The 18,160-nt window shown below is 35.5% G+C and overlaps 1 protein-coding gene and 1 long non-coding RNA gene across 9 annotated transcripts; one reads left to right on the top strand and one right to left on the bottom strand.

Annotated features, from left to right (window-relative positions):
• Nucleotides 1-715: 715 nt before the first annotated feature.
• LOC113310321 lies at nt 716-8,583 on the bottom strand. Of its 6 annotated transcripts, XR_003341074.1 has the most exons (9): nt 6,478-6,657; nt 6,194-6,341; nt 5,004-5,560; nt 4,782-4,840; nt 1,846-2,526; nt 1,628-1,738; nt 1,424-1,490; nt 1,110-1,199; nt 716-969 (listed from the first exon to the last, which is right to left on the bottom strand). It is a non-coding gene; the product is annotated as an uncharacterized LOC113310321 (long non-coding RNA). The 6 variants fall into 6 exon arrangements; XR_003341069.1 differs by adding an exon at nt 7,702-8,583 and having other exon boundaries at nt 1,424-2,526; nt 6,478-6,500; XR_003341070.1 differs by having other exon boundaries at nt 1,628-2,526.
• LOC113310301 (inactive protein kinase SELMODRAFT_444075-like) lies at nt 2,342-6,962 on the top strand. 3 transcript variants are annotated; one of them, XM_026558927.1, is made up of 9 exons: nt 2,342-2,517; nt 2,752-2,894; nt 3,162-3,259; nt 3,620-3,840; nt 3,920-4,660; nt 4,767-4,915; nt 5,014-5,235; nt 5,437-5,586; nt 6,173-6,962. In XM_026558927.1, the coding sequence occupies exons 1-9, from the start codon at nt 2,367-2,369 to the stop codon at nt 6,605-6,607; spliced, it is 2,310 nt and encodes a 769-aa protein (XP_026414712.1). In that variant the 5' UTR covers nt 2,342-2,366; the 3' UTR covers nt 6,608-6,962. The 3 variants fall into 3 exon arrangements, with proteins under 3 accessions (XP_026414712.1, XP_026414707.1, XP_026414720.1); XM_026558922.1 differs by having other exon boundaries at nt 2,342-2,550; XM_026558935.1 differs by having other exon boundaries at nt 2,342-2,550; nt 6,213-6,489.
• Nucleotides 8,584-18,160: the final 9,577 nt, after the last annotated feature.

The following is an 18,160-nucleotide window of genomic DNA, read 5'->3' as shown; positions in this document are numbered from 1 at the left end:
GAGGTTTAATTTCCTTTTATAAGTTGAATCTGCCAAAAAAATGAATTTTTAAAACCCAGATCTGCTGACCAGATGAACAGTTCGGCTGATAACTTTTGAGCCGAACCTCTGTTTTTTTGAAATTATACCTAGGTTCGGCTGATAACTTGTCAGCCGAACCTAGGTATAATTTCAAATATCAGCCGAACCTAGGTATAATTTCAAAAAAACAGAGGTTCGGCTCAAAAGTTATCAGCCGAACTTCACTCAGAAACTGAATCATCCACTAGGTTCGGCTGGAAAATTGAGGTTCGGCTGAAAATATTGTAAAGTCGCATTAGCCGAACATAGTGTTTCTCTAAATCATACACTAAGTTCGGCTCAAAATTGATACTGCAAGATCAGCCGAACTGATCTTCTGAAAACCCTAATTTCATCTTTGAAATCATATTCTACCGATCAAACAAAATAAAATCAATCAAAAACAAGATGGGTTTGTTACGCATACATTCTAAAATACATCTAAGAGCAATTGAGATTTGGATTTCGCATTCCAACATCGCTCACTTCGATTCGTGTTTCCTTTGTTTGATTAATTTCTTTATTGAATTGGAGTCCTAGATGTTTAAGTTTAAAGTTTATTTTGATTTTTAATTTTAGGTTTTTGAGGATAAGGGAACTATGACAAATTGAAATTATTTAGGGTATATAGGTAATTACACTACTTTTAGACACCCCTTATAAACCCACCCTAGATAATATAATGGATGAGTATGCCTCAAAAAAAAATGAGTATGCCTCAAAATAGGTTTCTTTCACATATAAGATTCTACATCAATGACGGTTATAACTGCTTAAAGCCCAGATCAGAAAAAGAGGACGGTAACCTATATGTTGGGTTGGGCCTGTGACTACCAATGAAATCACAGGGACGGCTTTACTGGACAAAGTCAAAGAATATTAATCACGACAACCGAGTGTGGCTTCCTTCTGATAAAACAGACATAAACGATACATTAAGCATACTAAATATACACTAAGTATACCGAATCAATTTTTTAATAGCTGGCTTAATCTGCCAATCAACTAAAATAAGTAGAACAAGAAAACTTAAGGAATCTAATTTTTACCTGTTTCACCACAAATCCGAATCAAACCAGAAACAAGAGATGCTTGAGAACTGACCAAAATGGAACTGAAACAGACCAGTCTTGGACTACCTGTTTCCAGATGTGTCTCAGTGTAATTATTTGCTAAAGCTAATATTTTTTCTTGCTTCTAAAATAAAACAGCTCCCCCTTGAGGAGATTCAAAACAGTTGCAATAAGAGGCTGGAGAAACCCCATGCACCATCCTCAAGTCCCAGACAGTTTGACAAGCAGAGACACTATGACATCAACCCAATGTAAAATAAATTAAAACTAGAGAGTAAGTAAAAATTTACCATCTAGTAGAGCAGGCACTCTCTAAAAGCTTCGTTCCATATCAGAAAGGCCTCCCATTTTCTTGTCCTATTAAGTATTAACATGCAAATAATTCAACAGAATAATACAAGGTTGCAAAACAGAAAAGCATAGTAATTCACAAAATGAAACCTCAGCAATTATAAACTTTCCTACTTAAAAGCAAATAACTAAGAGGACCCAACTTTCAAATATCCGAATATGCGCTGAACCGGCATCTGAGATGTTCACTTGGATCTACCATCACCACCACCAAAACTTCCTTCACATACTCTCTCTTTCTATCTCTACCTGTCCTGGTAAAATCACCAAGGATTTCCTTTTATATAAGTTTGTGAAAACTCAAGTTGTTTTAAAAAAGATTAACTTAAAGAAGATGCAATCTACTTATATTTTTCCATACCCTTAAGGTTGTACTAATACCAAGTTAATCAATAAATGAAGTTGCTAAAATACTTCCTCTGATTTCAGAAACTTAGATATCCAACCCGAAAGTGTAATTGTAATTGAGCCTAGAATTTTTATTTGGTTTCCTTGGTTTAGCGGATTCCTTCCACTGTGCGTCTATCTCAGTTACAAACTTTGTTGCCTTGTCATCTGTTATCCCTGTATGTCTAGTGGAGATCCAGTTATTATTGCAAGGTCAAATTCTGTAAATCCAAACAAGTGAAATAGAAATTAACTCCCCAGCATACTTTTAAGGTATGAACTGTTCAGTTCTGAGTTTTATAAATATCAACTAAGATAATTGCACATGTAAGAACAGTAGAAAAATTCCAGCTAACACCTCAGAGATTCCAGAGAATGTTGCATCAAACATTACCCGCAAAAGCCTATAAGAAACTCCAGAGATTTTAATTTTCCATACTCACCTGTTTTCAGTTTCTTTGCAACTTCAACATCTCATGCCATAAAAGGAAGATTATGACCATGACATCCCAGACGGTGGTGGTGATCCAGGATGCATCAAGAGATATCAGTTTCAGTGCAATAACATGGGCTGAGCACGGATTGTTGCTAAAGCCCGGAGATAGACTCATTCTTCTTGGAGTTCTTCACCAGGTTAATACCCCTAGTACGTTATCTTTCATGAGAGCCGGAAAATTTCGTAAGATTCCATGCTTCTTCTTTTTATTCACAAATGAGCATAACTACTGAAGTTCGAAAAACAACAACAAAGAATACAACGGCAAAATACAACTGGTTGAATAGCTGCAGCAATAATTTCAGATCTCTACTGTTCATTTATATATGACTTATATTAGTTGCTAAAAAGAAGTTAATTTCTTTTGTTTCTCCTATTCCTCAGTGGGATACAAGAGCAAAGTCGACTCCAGTTCGATGTTTGGAGCGAACCGGAAGGTTATTGAGGAAGAAGTTGCACGGAAGAAGGAAGAGTACCATAACAATGTGGAGCTGATGAAGATTTCTAATCACTATGCAGAACAAAAGGTCTGGGTCTTTAAAATTTCTTTCCCTGGTAGGCACTTAATTCTATACCCTAAACTGCAAGATATTAAGAATAACTCACTTCACAAGAAACGATCTAGATATGTATGCCGTGTGCAGTAGACTCCTACTAGCTTGCTGCATCCTGCTAACCTACAGTATATAGGGTTCAATCTGCTTTACCATCATAGTCCCTGATGGTTGAACTGTTTCCAAGACTTCCATAAATGCAGATTTCTAATGAAAACTTCGTGTTTATGAAAATCTCAGATTCTATTTGAGGTCGAAGTTAAAGTTGGATCTTCGCCGAAGATGGTAGCCGTAGAAGAAACTAGGAATGTGAAGGCAGCATGGGTAATCCTTGACAGGTATATATCTAATCATATCTGTGATAAATGCATCTGGATGGTAAAATGAAATGAACTTGGATATTTAATGTTTTATTTGACCTGCAAACATCATCAACTATCTTGTTCTTATTCTGCAACATCTCTCTCTGTATCAATGCATGTATGCCTAGCTAATTGTTACCGATACACATAAATCAATATTTCTCTCCACTTAGAATTATATGCATAGATCCCAACTATGGGCATAGCTATCTAAAAGTCACACAGGGTTCATACAAGGAAGTGTTTAAACCATTGATTTAAATATAGTGAAACTCTGAAAGTGTCTTACCATCTGCCCCTGGACTTCTTTTTCTTCCAATGTCATTTGTGGTATAGGCAGATGAAGAAAGATAAGAAATACTTCACAGAAAGGCTTTCATGTGGTATATATAGAATGAAACGTGATAACAATGTTGAAAAGCTAAGAGGACCAGTAGTAAGAGGACACCACAAAGCTTATACTGAAGGAAGCAAGACCAGTAATGTAACATATGATGAGATGGTACCAGGAAGCCCAGATGAAGACGATCTGTTCAGCAATGAGTTCTCCCCAAGAAGTAATCAACCATCCACCATTCCGTTTTTCAAATCTATTCATTTGAACATAGAAAAACCAACCTCTTTCTCTTGTTTCAGGATCTCCAATTCGTAAGACAGTCATGGGTGGTGACGAAGGAGTATATACAGATAAAAGAAAGCCATGGAGTGATACTTCAAGAATGACTTCATTTTCCAAATCCAAGTCAAATGAGCATCTCACATTGGAAAAAGTAGCTTCCAGTTCAAGTTTTAATAACCCCAAGGACTGCTCCTCATTCCTTCAGGAGGAACAAAGCAACATAAACATACCAAGCAAAATGGCAGAAGTAAGAACTCTAGATTTCATCTTCGAAGATCAAGAAATGAGACAAAGAAAGGCTAAAAAAGTAGGAACTCAAGCGCAAGATGGTAAATGCAATACCCTTGCGGAGCTAGAACTATTGACAACTGGACTACATGCTGGGGCTATTGAAGCAGAACTTGAGAATTCCATTTGTACAGTCTGCATGAACAGACGGCCAAACTTCGGATGGATGAGTGACTTTACTTATGCTGACCTCCAAGCAGCTACTGGCGGATTTTCACCAGAGAATTTTCTATCTGAAGGTGGATTTGGTTCTGTTTACAGAGGAAAGCTTGGGGATCTTGATATTGCTGTTAAGCAACTTAACCATGCAAGTTTGCAAGGAGAGAAGGAATTCAAGGCAGAAGTTCATGCACTCAGCAAGGCTAGACATAAACATGTTGTCATGCTACTTGGATCATGCTCGGAAAGAAGTCACAGACTACTTGTTTATGAGTTTGTCTGCAATGGTTCACTTGACAAACATCTCTCGGGTAATTACCATCTTAGACATGTGTTTAAGTTTCTTATTTTTTCCATGGTATACTCGCAAAAAAAAAAGAAAAGGGAAGATGTACTGACTTTAACGAAAAGATACAGATAGCACAAACAAACCTTTGCGTTGGGAGCACAGGATGAAAATAGCTCTTGGAGCTGCTGAAGGTTTAGATCATCTGCATGAAAACAACATCATCCATAGAGATGTGAGACCAAACAATATTCTTGTAACCCACGACTATGAACCACTGGTAAAGCTTAAAGAAATTCTTGAAAAACATAGAATACTCATCTTAAAACAAACTCTTGGAAAACATTTCACACTAAACCTTGCATCACCTTATATTAGCTTGGAGATTTTGGGCTGGCACGAACACAACATGCAGGATCGGATCACTCATCAGAGACCAGGGTGGTTGGGACTTTTGGCTATTTGGCTCCAGAATACGCAGCAAGTGGGAAAGTGTCAACCAAGACAGATGTTTTTTCCTTTGGCGTTGTTCTTTTACAGTTGATAACAGGTCTGAGAACTACAGATAAGAAGCTTGGGGAAAAAAGCCTAGTGGGATGGGTAACAATTATGAAACTGTTCTATTCACTATTAATTGTAGCAAAATAATTTCAGGAAAGTCTTAGTAGGATAAGAAAATCTCTGTTTCAAACATGCCATCATATGTAACCTTTTCTTAATCTCTTAAAAGATTTTCATGTCCTTTTTCTTGTCGAAAAGACTAATTAATAGAAAAATTGGAATTCTCTTACTTCCTTGCAGGCACGGCCACTTCTGAAAGAGAGGAAATATCCGGACTTAATCGACAAGAACCTTATAGACTCGCATGATGTTCTCCAACTCTTTTGGACGGTGCGAGTAGCTGAAAATTGTCTTCGGAAAAACCCTGACAAAAGGTTTTCCATGAAAAAGGTAAGTGATGCTCGAGGAAAATTCTTCTGTGAAAGCATAAATAATAAAAAGTAAGCTTTATAACCAGTACCAACAATCATCCTTACAACAAGTGCCTAGACTAAAGTATACAGGTTGGTTTATTGAGTACTGTTATTTCATCTGTTCCTTCTTCTCCAGTAAATCTAGTTCAGAACCATTTTTGTCTACAGAATACATTTCCCCATATTCCTACTCAAGTTGAATGAGTCCCTTTTGAGCCTCATAGTAAAAGAGCTCATAGGCTTCTTAAAATGTTGAGTCTGTTTGCTGAAAAGCTCAAACTTCTTTCCTATTACCTATCAACCTACTCCTAGAATATCTAAGAATTGCACGTCTCTGATGTCTCCAAGTCAGCTTGCACTCATATCAATACCTTTGTCTATATGTTGATTCTCATTCTACATTTTTATAATCCATACTAAAATCTTCTGAAAGACTTCTACGCTACCGTAAATATATGGTTACAATAGTTCGTGACCTATATATATGTAGCAGAACAAGAACTAACCCTTGGTACCCCTAATAATATGTAGATGTGATATTTCCTTGTTTGATATCACTTCAGGTGGTGTATGCATTAACATACCTAACAAATCGGGTGACAGTTTCTGGTATTGAAGACTTCTTCCCCTCAAAATCTTATTATGCTAGCGGCTTGCCTCAGTCCAACAGTTGGCAAAATGATGGGAGAATGGTTGAACAGGAAAGTGATGCGACAGAAATACCCTCTGGCTCTGGCACAAGTGACATAAGTGAGTTATTTCCATCAGCATCTTTGACACAAACCATTTCCACAAGATCACCAACCACATCTGTAAGCTCCCAAAGATCACTAAGCGACATATTTTCATCAGAATCTTCAGCACAAACCTTTTCCACAGCAGCAGACACATCTGCAAGCTCCCAAAGATCATCATCGCTCAGCGAAAAAAATGACAGGAGGGAGAAAGCAAAATTCAGAAGTAGAATCCAAGTGCCTTATGGAGAAATGCTTCACTGATATTCTGCATCTTCAACAAAAACCTTTTCCACAAAGTCTAAAGCATATCCACAAGATCAACATTATCATTTTTAGGCAGGGTAAAGTGTGAAGAAGAAACTTAAACTAGGAAAAAAGAAGAAAACCAGAAATAGAATAATTAGTACTTTATAGGAAATCCCTCATGTTTTAATGTCTCATAACTAGCGTTTGGTGAAATGTCTGTAAGGAGGTGTCATAAAAATAGATTATACAAGCAAAGAAATGTGAAAGAAACAATAGGATTGTCATAATATTATTGACAGTTACTTCGGTCTGCAACTGCATTATTTTTGATGTACATTTTCACAGAGTTCAAAGTCATTACATAATTTCCGAGAATAGACTGACAAGGTTCTTCTAAATTTATCAGATCATTGTGGAGAAAATCTTAAGAGAGTTCCAAGATGCAAATAAAAGGTGTGAATCATGTGCTAAATTGAAACTTAATTCATGTTCAAAGATCAAGAGTGGAGCAAAAAAACGCAAAAAATGAAACTTAGGATCAAGATTTTACATCAAACACCCTTACTGAGCTAGAATCTATGGCAACTGGACTAGCGGCTAGTATGATAGAAGAGAAATTCAGCGTCCCTATGCATAGTTTACAAGACAAGGAGAATTAATTTCGGATGGATGAGAGTCTTAGGTTTGCCTCTTTAACGAAGTATTTCACCAAAGCATGCTTCATGTAGCATCACGTAAGTAATGATTATCCGATCTAGCTTACTGAAGGAATGGAGTTTTAATTATATCAATATGTCAGTTCTGTTGTAAAAGTTGAATCCTCAGTCTGGTACCCTATATCTTAAGATGCTTTTGATTATTTAGTTGGTTTTGGAAAATTTGAATGCTCTTATTTATATGATAGTTCTATGTTATCAGATTATGCTTCACGATGTATGATTGCGAATAGTACTTAAGATTGTTTCTAGATTAATGGTATAAACGAGTCACATAGAAATAACAACAGCTAAAATTTATAAACCAATAGTAGCCGATGTTACCTCACCTTAACTAATAAACTATACATGGATGCAGATAAGGAGCAATGAAGGGAAAAAAAAATTACGTACGAATTCGTATAAATGGTATTGGTAAGTAGCAACTGGAGTTTACTTATCCAGTTAATAATCTCCTCCAACATGACACACTATAAAATTATTGGATACTTTGCCGAAACAGCGGTGTTCTTCCTCCTGGCACTGCTGATTCAGCTGTTGATGCCAATGCTGCCGCCACCGGCAGCTCTGAGCTGATACTTCCACTAGTATTACTTGTAATATTGTAAGTAGAAATGACCCAGATGCATCACCTTTGAACGGTAAATATGGAATCACATAGATACAACCTTGCTTAATGAAACCAAATCATTCTAACAGCTGATTCGGATCTTAGAGACAACTGTTTGAGTTTAGGGAGTTCCAGCGATATCCGTATACCAATTCTTTCTTCTTGATGGAATGACATATGTGAAGAACAAATGGTAATACTCACCTGGTTTAATAGTGATAAATTGAAGAAATCCAAACCTTGGTGTGCCCCCATGACGAATATTCGAAGTCTAAACCTTGCAACTACACGTTCCTCCTCCTTGTGATGAGGATTCAAGAAGTATTCATTGAATGTGATGACGTTGTTGTTATATGAGTGAAATATTCGTAACAAAACAGGCCATGAATATGAAAAACCAAGATAAGAATGTTAGTGAATCATAGCCAATGTCAATATGAATATCAAATGCTGGAATTCTTACTGGGCATGGATTATGGCGTTACGACAGAAATCAAAGTAGGAACCGTAGATAAATCTCGACCTCGATATTACCGCCATATTTCTCTTTACATTTAGTGTAATCAAAGAAGTCTCCAAAACCATCGATAATTAGAGCGCTCTAGGAAATGCCTCTTCATTATTGTAATGCACTTGAAACGCTGCGAAGTATTTCTTAATCTCTTCATCATGTTCCACAAATTGTAAATAAAACTACTGTAGAATTGGATGGGTTTGTTTTTTTACTCACTTCATTTGGACTTTTTGAAAGAGATCCAAATTCCAAAGACAAGAACGGTGGTCTGCTCAAGTCTGGTTCTGTTGCTTGTAAGCACCACGTTTCTTCTGCGCTGAGTTAACACAAAACCGGAAAAGAAGTGAACCGGGGGTTAGTCCCCCAGTGATTTCTGGGGAGTTGAGTGTATTTTAAATCTCAGGAATTTTGAGAGATTTTGAGAGAGTGCAGGGAGTTTGAGAGAGTTTGGTGTTTTTGAGTTCAGGGAGTTTGGGGGAGTGTAGGGAGTTTGAGAGAGTTTATTAGAGGGAGTTTGGGGGAATTTGAGAGAGTTCACTCCTAACTCATTCTCTTTTAAGAAACAATAAACCCTCATTTGCAAATAACATTGATCTTTAATCAAAAGAAAAAAAATAACTGAAAATGATCATATCTCTGTATCAATAGTATGTTATTTTGTGCAACGAGATAAATTTTTTTCCCTTCAATTTAACGGTCTCCATACAATTCTAACTCCCTTTGTTCACGAACATTTTTCCACATTTTCCTGTTGAAGTTTTTACTAACTGTCCACCGAGAGCGACCAAATGTGTCACGTATTGTGATGGAATTAAAATTTGGTTCAAAATCTTTTCTCCGAGCTATAGCATTTATTGAATCTTATTTATTTCTAAAATTAGGGTTCTTATTTGGGGTGGTTAAGGGAGTAGTGGTTGGTTATAGGTGGTGATGGTAGTGGTGAGAAAATAGTTTTGACGGTGGTTGCAGAAGTGGTAATGTAATTCAACTCAGGGAAGCGCTAATTGTGAAGACTTCTACATTTTTTTTTGCTGGTGCATCTTACGGAATATGTAGATCTAAACAAATCTATATATCCACACGTTTTCATGGACTCTAGATCACTATCCTAATATTTTCCTAGAAATGTTTCACCGTGTCATAATGGCCATCATCTGAGAATCATTTCATCATGTTGGGAACAACATTTTTGTTGGTGAGATTTAAGAAATCCGTATGATTTGAAAAGAAAGATTTTGAACAAATTTGGTTGTGAGACCAAAATACACTAAAATCTCTACTCTTTTGAGAGATTTGTTGTGAGACCAAAATACACTAAAAACTCCTTCGAACTCCCCAAAGCAACCAACTCCCTAGTATTGTAGGGTTTTATGACTAACAGGGAGTTCAAGAGCTTTTTTTAAACTCTCCAGCGACTAACAGGTATTTTCTAGGGAGTTTATGAGACTCCTCTAAACTCCCCCACGACTAACGGGATTTGGAGAGACTTCCTCAAACTCCCTCAGGACTAACAGGAGAAAACCCAAATACATTAAAATCTCTCGAACTCTCCCACGACTAACCCCCTGTTTTACCAGTGAAACTGTATCTAAGCAAAAACGATTTTTTTTTCCTGAAAACCTAAAGGTATGCACTCTCCGGCAATCATTTGAAGGCTATTATTAGGGCGTCACATTCCAATAGAGGGGCTTCACTTGGATTCTTAATGTCCAAAAAAGTGGTTATGGGATATCCTAACACATATACAAAATGTCTAGATTGCCCTTTAACTAAAATAAAAACTTAAAAATCGTAGAAGTGCTTTTACGTCCAGGTTTGGATTAATTCCAACCGTAGAATTTTATTTGCATGTAGTTTTACGTCCAGATTTGGATTAGTTCCAACCGTAGAAGCTCATTTGACGTCCAGGTTTCTTTTAATTCCAACCGTAGAATCCGATTTTACGTCCAGTTTTCTTTTAGTTCCAACTGTAGAAGTGATTTTACGTCCAGGTTTGAATTATTTCCAACCGTAGAAGTGATTTTACGTCCAGGTTTGGATTAATTCCAACCGTAGAATTTTATTTGCATGTAGTTTTACGTCCAGTTTTGAATTAGTTCCAACCGTAGAAGCTCATTTTACGTCCAGGTTTCTTTTAATTCCAACCGTAGAATCCGTTTTTACGTCCAGTTTTCTTTTAATTCCAACCGTAGAAGTGATTTTACGTCCAGGTTTGGATTATTTCCAACCGTATAAGTGATTTTACGTCCAGGTTTGGATTATTTCCAACCATAGAAGTTTATTTTACGATCAGTTTTTCTTCCCACAAAAACTTTGTCCCAGAATTCACCAAGTATACAACAAAATTCATTAATTTAATTTTTATCTAATTAAATTAAATTAAAATTAACTAAATAAGGGTTGTTTAGTCATTACAAAATTATTTTAGATAAGGGGTTTTTGATATTACTTATGGGTGACCCGTTTTTGTCCTATTAGGCGACGCCCCTCTAATGAAATGTGACGCCCCAATAATAGACTTCAATCATTTAGAGAGAGTGTGGATGTTTACTTAGAGCATCTACGTATCTAACTTCTTTAAAATCCTAACTCATATGAAGCTCCACGTTGAATGGTGAGCGTCACCGCTCAACCATAGAATAGTTTACACAATTGCTGAGAGAAGAGGGTCACAGTCGTTTAGAAAAGAGTTTTAACCCGGGCTGAGAGAAGAGTTTTAACATTTAACCTGGAGAGGACACTTGGCAGGACCGTATTGGTCAAGGGGTTAAATCACCTAAACAAAACAAAACAAATAAAACCACTTAAACCTAAAATTATTTCTTTCCTCCGTCTCTCTTCCTCTCGGCGTTCTCCATTTATCGAATCCCTAAATGGCGTTCTCTCTTTTTCTTCGCCGCCTCTAGACTCTGCATGTTCTCTTTTTTTCCATCTAATTACAATAATTAAAGTATAAGCATGCAAAGGTTCTTATTTTGATCATCATCATCTCTATTTTGATTAACCTTATTAGGGTTCACTTTTTAATTCTGTTTTTGTTTTTGTTTCATTAGGTAAGTTGTTTATGTTTATGTTTCTGTTTTGTAGTTTCTGGGTCTTTTTAGAGGTCGAGATTTTGTTTCATCTCGAGCATGTCCTCTCTGCAAACTTGCATACCAGGTGATCACAAGACATTCAACTCCATCGTACATGTTATATCTAATCTGACAGTTAGTTAATTCACTCATTCCATGGATATCGCCTTGATATTTGATTTTATAAGTGTTGCGACCTTCATATGATACCTTTTGTTATAAGCTGCATATCATATTGACTCACCAAAGATAAATCCATGTGTATAATTTAGGGTTTTTTCCTGTGTTGGTTGATTTATTTCAAAGATTGATTATTGATTGAAAAGTTAAGGATGGGTTTTAAGAAAATGACATGAAGAGGAAGGTTATCATGCTAATTTGAGGATGTGAATTGAGAAATTAGAGAATTAGGGTTGCGGTGTTGAAATTGAGAAATTAGGGTTCATAGAGTAATTGTATAAATTACAGGAGTTAGAAGGTATGGTCTGTGTGAATCGATCTCATTTATAAATTATAAGAAGAAAAATTAGATGTTGATAAAGTTAATGTCACTGTTTATTTTTTCTGTTTGCAGTGCAAGTAGGGGTTTTCATCACTAATACTTGGAGCAGGAAAGAAAATTATGGTGGATTCTGAACCTTCTAATGTATCTGAACCATCTAAGGAATTATTACATGAGATGGCTTCAGCTTAGGTTGAGTTGCAGACTTGTAGTTGACAGTGTTGAAGTAATTGAGTTGAACTTGGTTGTAATGTTGCAATGGCAATGGTTTTTAGTGAAATCTTGCAACTGTAGATCAAGGTAAGCTGAGTTTGTAAGTATGAAACATATTGGATTGATATTTTGATTAAACATATAGGGTTGATATTTTTATATAATATTTATTTTTGCGGCCGGTAATCATAGAAGGACCACTAAGCCGCTAAAATATGAATGAAAGTCGCACATTGTATTATTTAATCCAGCTTTCTAGCAGCATCACTAACAAGGTGATGAATATTTGGGCAGTAAGTTGCATACGTTCGATGTTTACTTGAATATTGACTATTAGCAGCTACTCTATTGTTTAATTGTTTGGATGCGACTGTTAAATGATTACTTTTTACTGTTAGAAAACTTGGACATTTAGTCTCTGGACAAGATAGGTGGATGCTACGTACATTTTGACACAATAGGCCTTTGTTTGGTTAGACAATACTTTCTTTGATTTCGGTTTCGCTTCGAGAGTAGAAAAGCCATGGTGGTTTATATTGACAACTATAAGACATGAGTTCTATTTAGTCGGTTGTGTGACTCATTTTTAGAATACTATACAACTCAAGGATGTAAGAAAGCACAAGCCTATAGAACAGGAGAGTAGAAGAGAGGCTGACATTTATAGACTACTCAATCACCTGAAAAAGTTACTTAGATTCAATATTCAAAACAAATCAATAAATCCATAGAGATTTATGTAAATTAGGTTAATTTTCTATCTGATTCTTTGTGGACAATGTTTGTATTTGTTATCTCCATATCCACAATGCTTGTAGTGTAATAACTTCTTCTTCAATTTGGCTTCAAGTTTGAAGTTTTTGCAGAGTGTTGCAAACTTTTCTTCTTCTTCTTTAACCTTCATAGCATCATCTAGCATATGTGGTTCCTCTGGACAATTGGGATCTTGACATTGCAAATACCTGAGCTTTCCCGGTTGTGATTCAATCACCATTCTGATGCGTGAACAACCTTCCCGCTGACACTTTGAGTACATCCAAGGGATTTGCATAAGACTGTGGTTATCCATGAAACATAATGGACAAACTTCTTTTGCTTCAACACATAATATTTGCTTCGCTTTGCCTTTAGAAAACATGGTGGGTGTTATTGGCTTGAAAGAAATCTGTTGGTTTGGTTAAGAATCAAACCTAGTGTTGTATTTATAACAAAAAAATAAATAGCCGTTGGTCATTCAAACAGGCGCTCATGGTAAAGCCGCCCGGTCATGGTAAAGTCGCGTGGTTTTACTACAAACGCCAATGGTTAAATTTCCAATGGCTTCATTTTCTTTCTCACCCTATAAGTTTCATTCTTCCCATCTCCAAATTCACATCTTCTTCTTTCTTTCTAAAACTCTTAATCTCTCTCACTTTGCAGAAATGTCTGCTAGAAATCGTGGTCCCAAGTTTACTGAAAAAGAGGATATAACTATACGCATAACATATTTTTTTCATAGGGTAACATTGGTATGGTCTTTCAAGATGGTCATTTTTGGGAAAACATTTTTACAATATTAGTCTCGCTGACGGGAAACCCGGAAAACCGAGATGCTCGTCGATTGTATGCTTGTTTTCAATATACTAGGTTTGCAGTCCAGCCATTTGTTGCTCTGGTAAGGGAAATTGATCGAGAAAAGTTCATCGGTGTAATTGAAGCTGAAGTGATCCAAACATATCTTGATAATTGGGAGTAAGCTCACGGTAAACCTTTTCTTTACGAAGCGTGTTTCCACATTATTAAAGATGGTCCATCTCAAGCATATCGTTACTACACTCGAATGCCTCTCCCGGTCTTTAAAATAAAAGAAGATGTTATTCTTGTTCGATGTTGGTTACATCGTATGATAAGACCAATGAACAGTGACTATTTCTGCGAAAGAGTATTGGAACATTTTGTAGCGTCACGGAACGAAACTAGTAAGATCCTGGAACTAAGATTTTCATTTATCACTAATGATGTCAAACATTATACAGAAGTTTTATGAATAGTTCACTGTAGCAATTCTGGATTATCCAACGAAGAACTGGTGAGTATCTTACCTTTGTCCTCACTGATCAACTGCATCATAAATATCTTAACTTTTTGTTTATCTGTTTTACAGAAAACCATCGCTCAGACCAAGTTTACTAAACAAACCGGAAGAGAGTTTAAGCATTTTGAATGCTATGAACTCTATAGAGATAATGTCGTTGTATTTGATGTAGCTTGATTTGGGTTTGTTGTCATTCTTTAAAATGTAGTTTGATGTTATATGCAAGTTTAAAATGTAATAAATATCGCTTAACCGGAAGTGGATATCTATTTTAAATTCTAAATATTATCATTCATTGATATTACTGCCAATTCTTTTACAAGATATAAACTTAGACAATAATAAAAAGTTCTAAACAACTTCAATAAAATCAAGTACAAGCTTTGGCCTCCTTTTATCTTCATTTGATGTATCTTCCATTCAACGCGCTCTTTGACAGTTTCGCCTTTGTTTTTGAATTTTTTGTTGTTAACTTTCAAAACTGGAGCTCTTCTCTGCCTTTTAGCGGAATATTTTCTTGGAGCAATTTCAGAAACTTGTACTTCCCTCTTACAATTTTTAATCTTTTTAAAACTCCCACATATCTTAAAAAAACAGCTTCAAGTTTTGCATCGCAAAAAAATGTGATCGCGTTTTCAGCCATTTCACCAACAATAAAACTAAAAATTGAAATAGATTTAGAAGAGGAAATTCAAGAGAATTGAATTTTGGTGTGAGTAAATTGTTTGAAGATGATGGTAATTTATAAAGGTAAAAAAGTGAAATTTGAATTTTGAAAAAACTATTCGTTTGCGTTTTTGCTTCACACGCCAGCGTGTATAGAAAGCACGTCGCGTTTAACCTTCAGACGCCCGCGGTTGTGGTTCCAACGCCGAGTTTCATCTCCACACACTGGCGAGTGTTCTTTGACCTGGCACTTGATGATCAACCACCCACTTTTTCCCCATAGTGGAGAAACGTGTTTGTCCATCCACCTGGCTCAACAAAATTTTCAAATTGGTCGTTGCTATAAGAATTGCCCTTAGAGTTTTTGTTTAGACCCTCATTTAAGCTAAATTCATCTCCAAATCTCCAATAGTATGTCCCATTAAGTAGGAAGGGTGTCAAAATAAATACTAAGGTATTGGAGAAAGTCTTATCTAGATCTTCGGAATGATCTTCAGGTCATCTTTTTAACTATATTTTAAATTTTTGTTTTTAAATAAATTTTTCTAAACCAGTAGGAAAAGGGTAATCAATTTTATCATTATCCAAAAAAACAAATCTTAAAAGTAATACCCCGCACCATTTGTGATGGCTTATGAGCAAAGCATTACTATTTTTGCCACATACATATAACCCTATAAATAAGGATTCGAATAAAAATTCCACATAGGATTTTTAGCACCCACTGTTGGAGATGCTCTTATCAAAAGAAGGACTATGCTTAGGAAAAAAAAAAGAAAAAAGAAAAAAAAAAGAAGGATAAAAAAACTAACACCATATTTATTTTTCTTTTTTGGATTTGAGTCGGTTAGATATGGATTTGACTGTAATCATCTGATTTATCTAGATCTGAATTATAATCATCTGTTTTTAAGTCAGGTCCGATTTAACAGATATAAAAATATGTGAGTCAATGACTTGATCCCATAAGTCAGGGGTATTTTGTTACCTGACTTAAACGGGTTGAAGTCAGGGATTAGCTCTGATTTGGATATCGAGTCAGATCTGACTCAAAATAAAAACAAATGGTCTGAGGTTTGACTCGCGACGACTCAGGGATTGACTCAGATCCAAATTGCGAGTCAGATGCAGACAAACATGGTGTAAGTTAGGATTTCACAGGGAAGGCACCTTTGGAATCATCCACCATGAATTGTTTTTAAAAAATCGGTATAACATACTTCCAGCTGACTGGTTAAAATTTATGAAGTACAGATACTTCAATATTGACAATGTAGTCATATCAGTACCGTGTCAGTATCAATACTTATGGATACTTATCAGATACCCCATTTAAAGTATCCTTTTTTTTTAATTACGAAAAGGATATGAAATATTTTAGGATGCCTCTCAAATACTCTAGAACGGGATACTTCCGACTCCTTTTGTCTCCTATATATATGCAGAATTTGCCAATTCTTTTTAAATAATACCTCGTTTGGTTGGAAAAATTGGAATTCTAGGAATTCAATTATGGGGTAATCTGATTCTTGGAATTGAATTCAAATCCAAAAAATTAACGCTTGGTTGAGATAATTCAGTTACTTACATTTTTTTATCCCGGAATCCAATTTCATTGCACTATTAGACCAATGTAATGGAAATCTATTATTTTGGAAGGAATCAGACTCCGAGGAAATTCCTAATTACAGAGTTGATTTGTGTTGTTTGATTCAAGGAATTGGCCACATTCCCCCGAAATTGGATTACCAAGAATTCAATTCCTTGAACCAAACATGATGTAAGAAAACATTTAGATTTCATAAAAATTCACCACTTTTCTTATTTTACAATTTATATCATCTCCCGGACAAGAAACATTAGCTTATCTATAATAATACCCATGCATAATAAATTAGGGTATATGTGAAAAAATAATCTTGAAATTGAAGTTCCGCGTATTTGGTGGGACAATCAAAATCCAAATCTCCGCCTTTATATAGGGGACGAAGGGAGTATAACTTTAGGAAATATATTTTTATGTACAAAATATATATATATATATATATATCATTTTCTATACAAAATCAAATTATATATAAATATTTGTACTTATATATCAACACAATATCATATAATTATATAAATATCTAAGCCTAAGAATTTGTTGATTGTAAAGAGAGAAGATGGAGGCTATTTTATGGTGCTTCAGCTGTAGTGTTACAAAATTTAGCTTTAGGCTTCTTGGGCAACCATGTTCCTTTCTTGTTGAGTGAGAAATTGGAGCATTTATATTTTTTACCCATTTAATAAAGAAAAATAAGATTGAATCTCGACGTGCTGAGATCTTAGTGTTTGCTCAGAGTAATCATTGTCTCCTTTCACGAAAAACGAAGATTATACGAAAGGAAAAAATAGAATGTGAGATATTAGTGGAGATCCATTTGCTTCACTTGCCGGTGTGGAAGAACTTGAAGTTGCAAATATTTTCACGTGACGAGCCAGAACTAGAAAAGGTTCTATTTGATGAAGACAATATTAACGAGTGATGGGTCAAGCGAGATGTAAGATAGTTTTTATCTACTTTTTTCTAATATTCTAAATAGTGTCTATGTGCTTTTTTTCAATAGAATAATTATTATTATATAAAATATTTTAATAAATACATGTATCCTACAATACGTACATCTCTTTTTTAACTTTGGCAAATCCCCGTATTTGTGTCTCTTTATCAGTATATGTGTCTCATAGGTTGAAATACTTTGTGTTGGCTTTTATCCGCGACGTGGTTTGGAAGTACGTATGCTGCCTGATACTTGTTTATTTCATATTTATTTACCGCCTTATTTTTTCGGGAAATTTATTATTTGGTCCAAAAACCACATAAGTATTTATGATAGGGTCCAACCGGAAATAAATCTTATCCCTGGGTCCATAATTATTGAATTACCCGGATACCTCCACTTAATAAGTGCGGATTTCCTATCTCCACTGAAGAACAGTTCTTCATCTTTCTTTGTTGTTTCAGATTGTGTATATGGTCATCGAACAGTAGAAATACCTAGAAGAGAGTAAATGGGTAGTTGCAACTATGTCAGATCTACTGACACTTTCACTAATCCGAGCATAATTAGGTTTTCGTTTTTTAGGGTTTTTTTTCTTCTATACAATAAAATTGTTTTAACGGGAGAGATTAAGATAATTTGTTGTAGAGTAAGAA

The sequence above is a fragment of the Papaver somniferum genome, chromosome 1, assembly GCF_003573695.1.
Source record: "Papaver somniferum cultivar HN1 chromosome 1, ASM357369v1, whole genome shotgun sequence".
NCBI lineage: Eukaryota > Viridiplantae > Streptophyta > Magnoliopsida > Ranunculales > Papaveraceae > Papaver > Papaver somniferum.
This window is presented reverse-complemented; position numbering and strand designations above follow the sequence as displayed.

What these genes read in the sequence shown, in the direction of transcription:
- LOC113310301 (XM_026558922.1), top strand. Translation starts at nt 2,367, where the DNA reads ATGACCATGACATCCCAGACGGTGGTGGTGATCCAGGATGCATCAAGA. An exon ending in GCATGGGTAATCCTTGACAG is followed by an intron (nt 3,260 to 3,619) that starts GTATATATCTAA and finishes TTTGTGGTATAG; the next exon opens with GCAGATGAAGAAAGATAAGA. An exon ending in AAAAAAGCCTAGTGGGATGG is followed by an intron (nt 5,236 to 5,436) that starts GTAACAATTATG and finishes ACTTCCTTGCAG; the next exon opens with GCACGGCCACTTCTGAAAGA.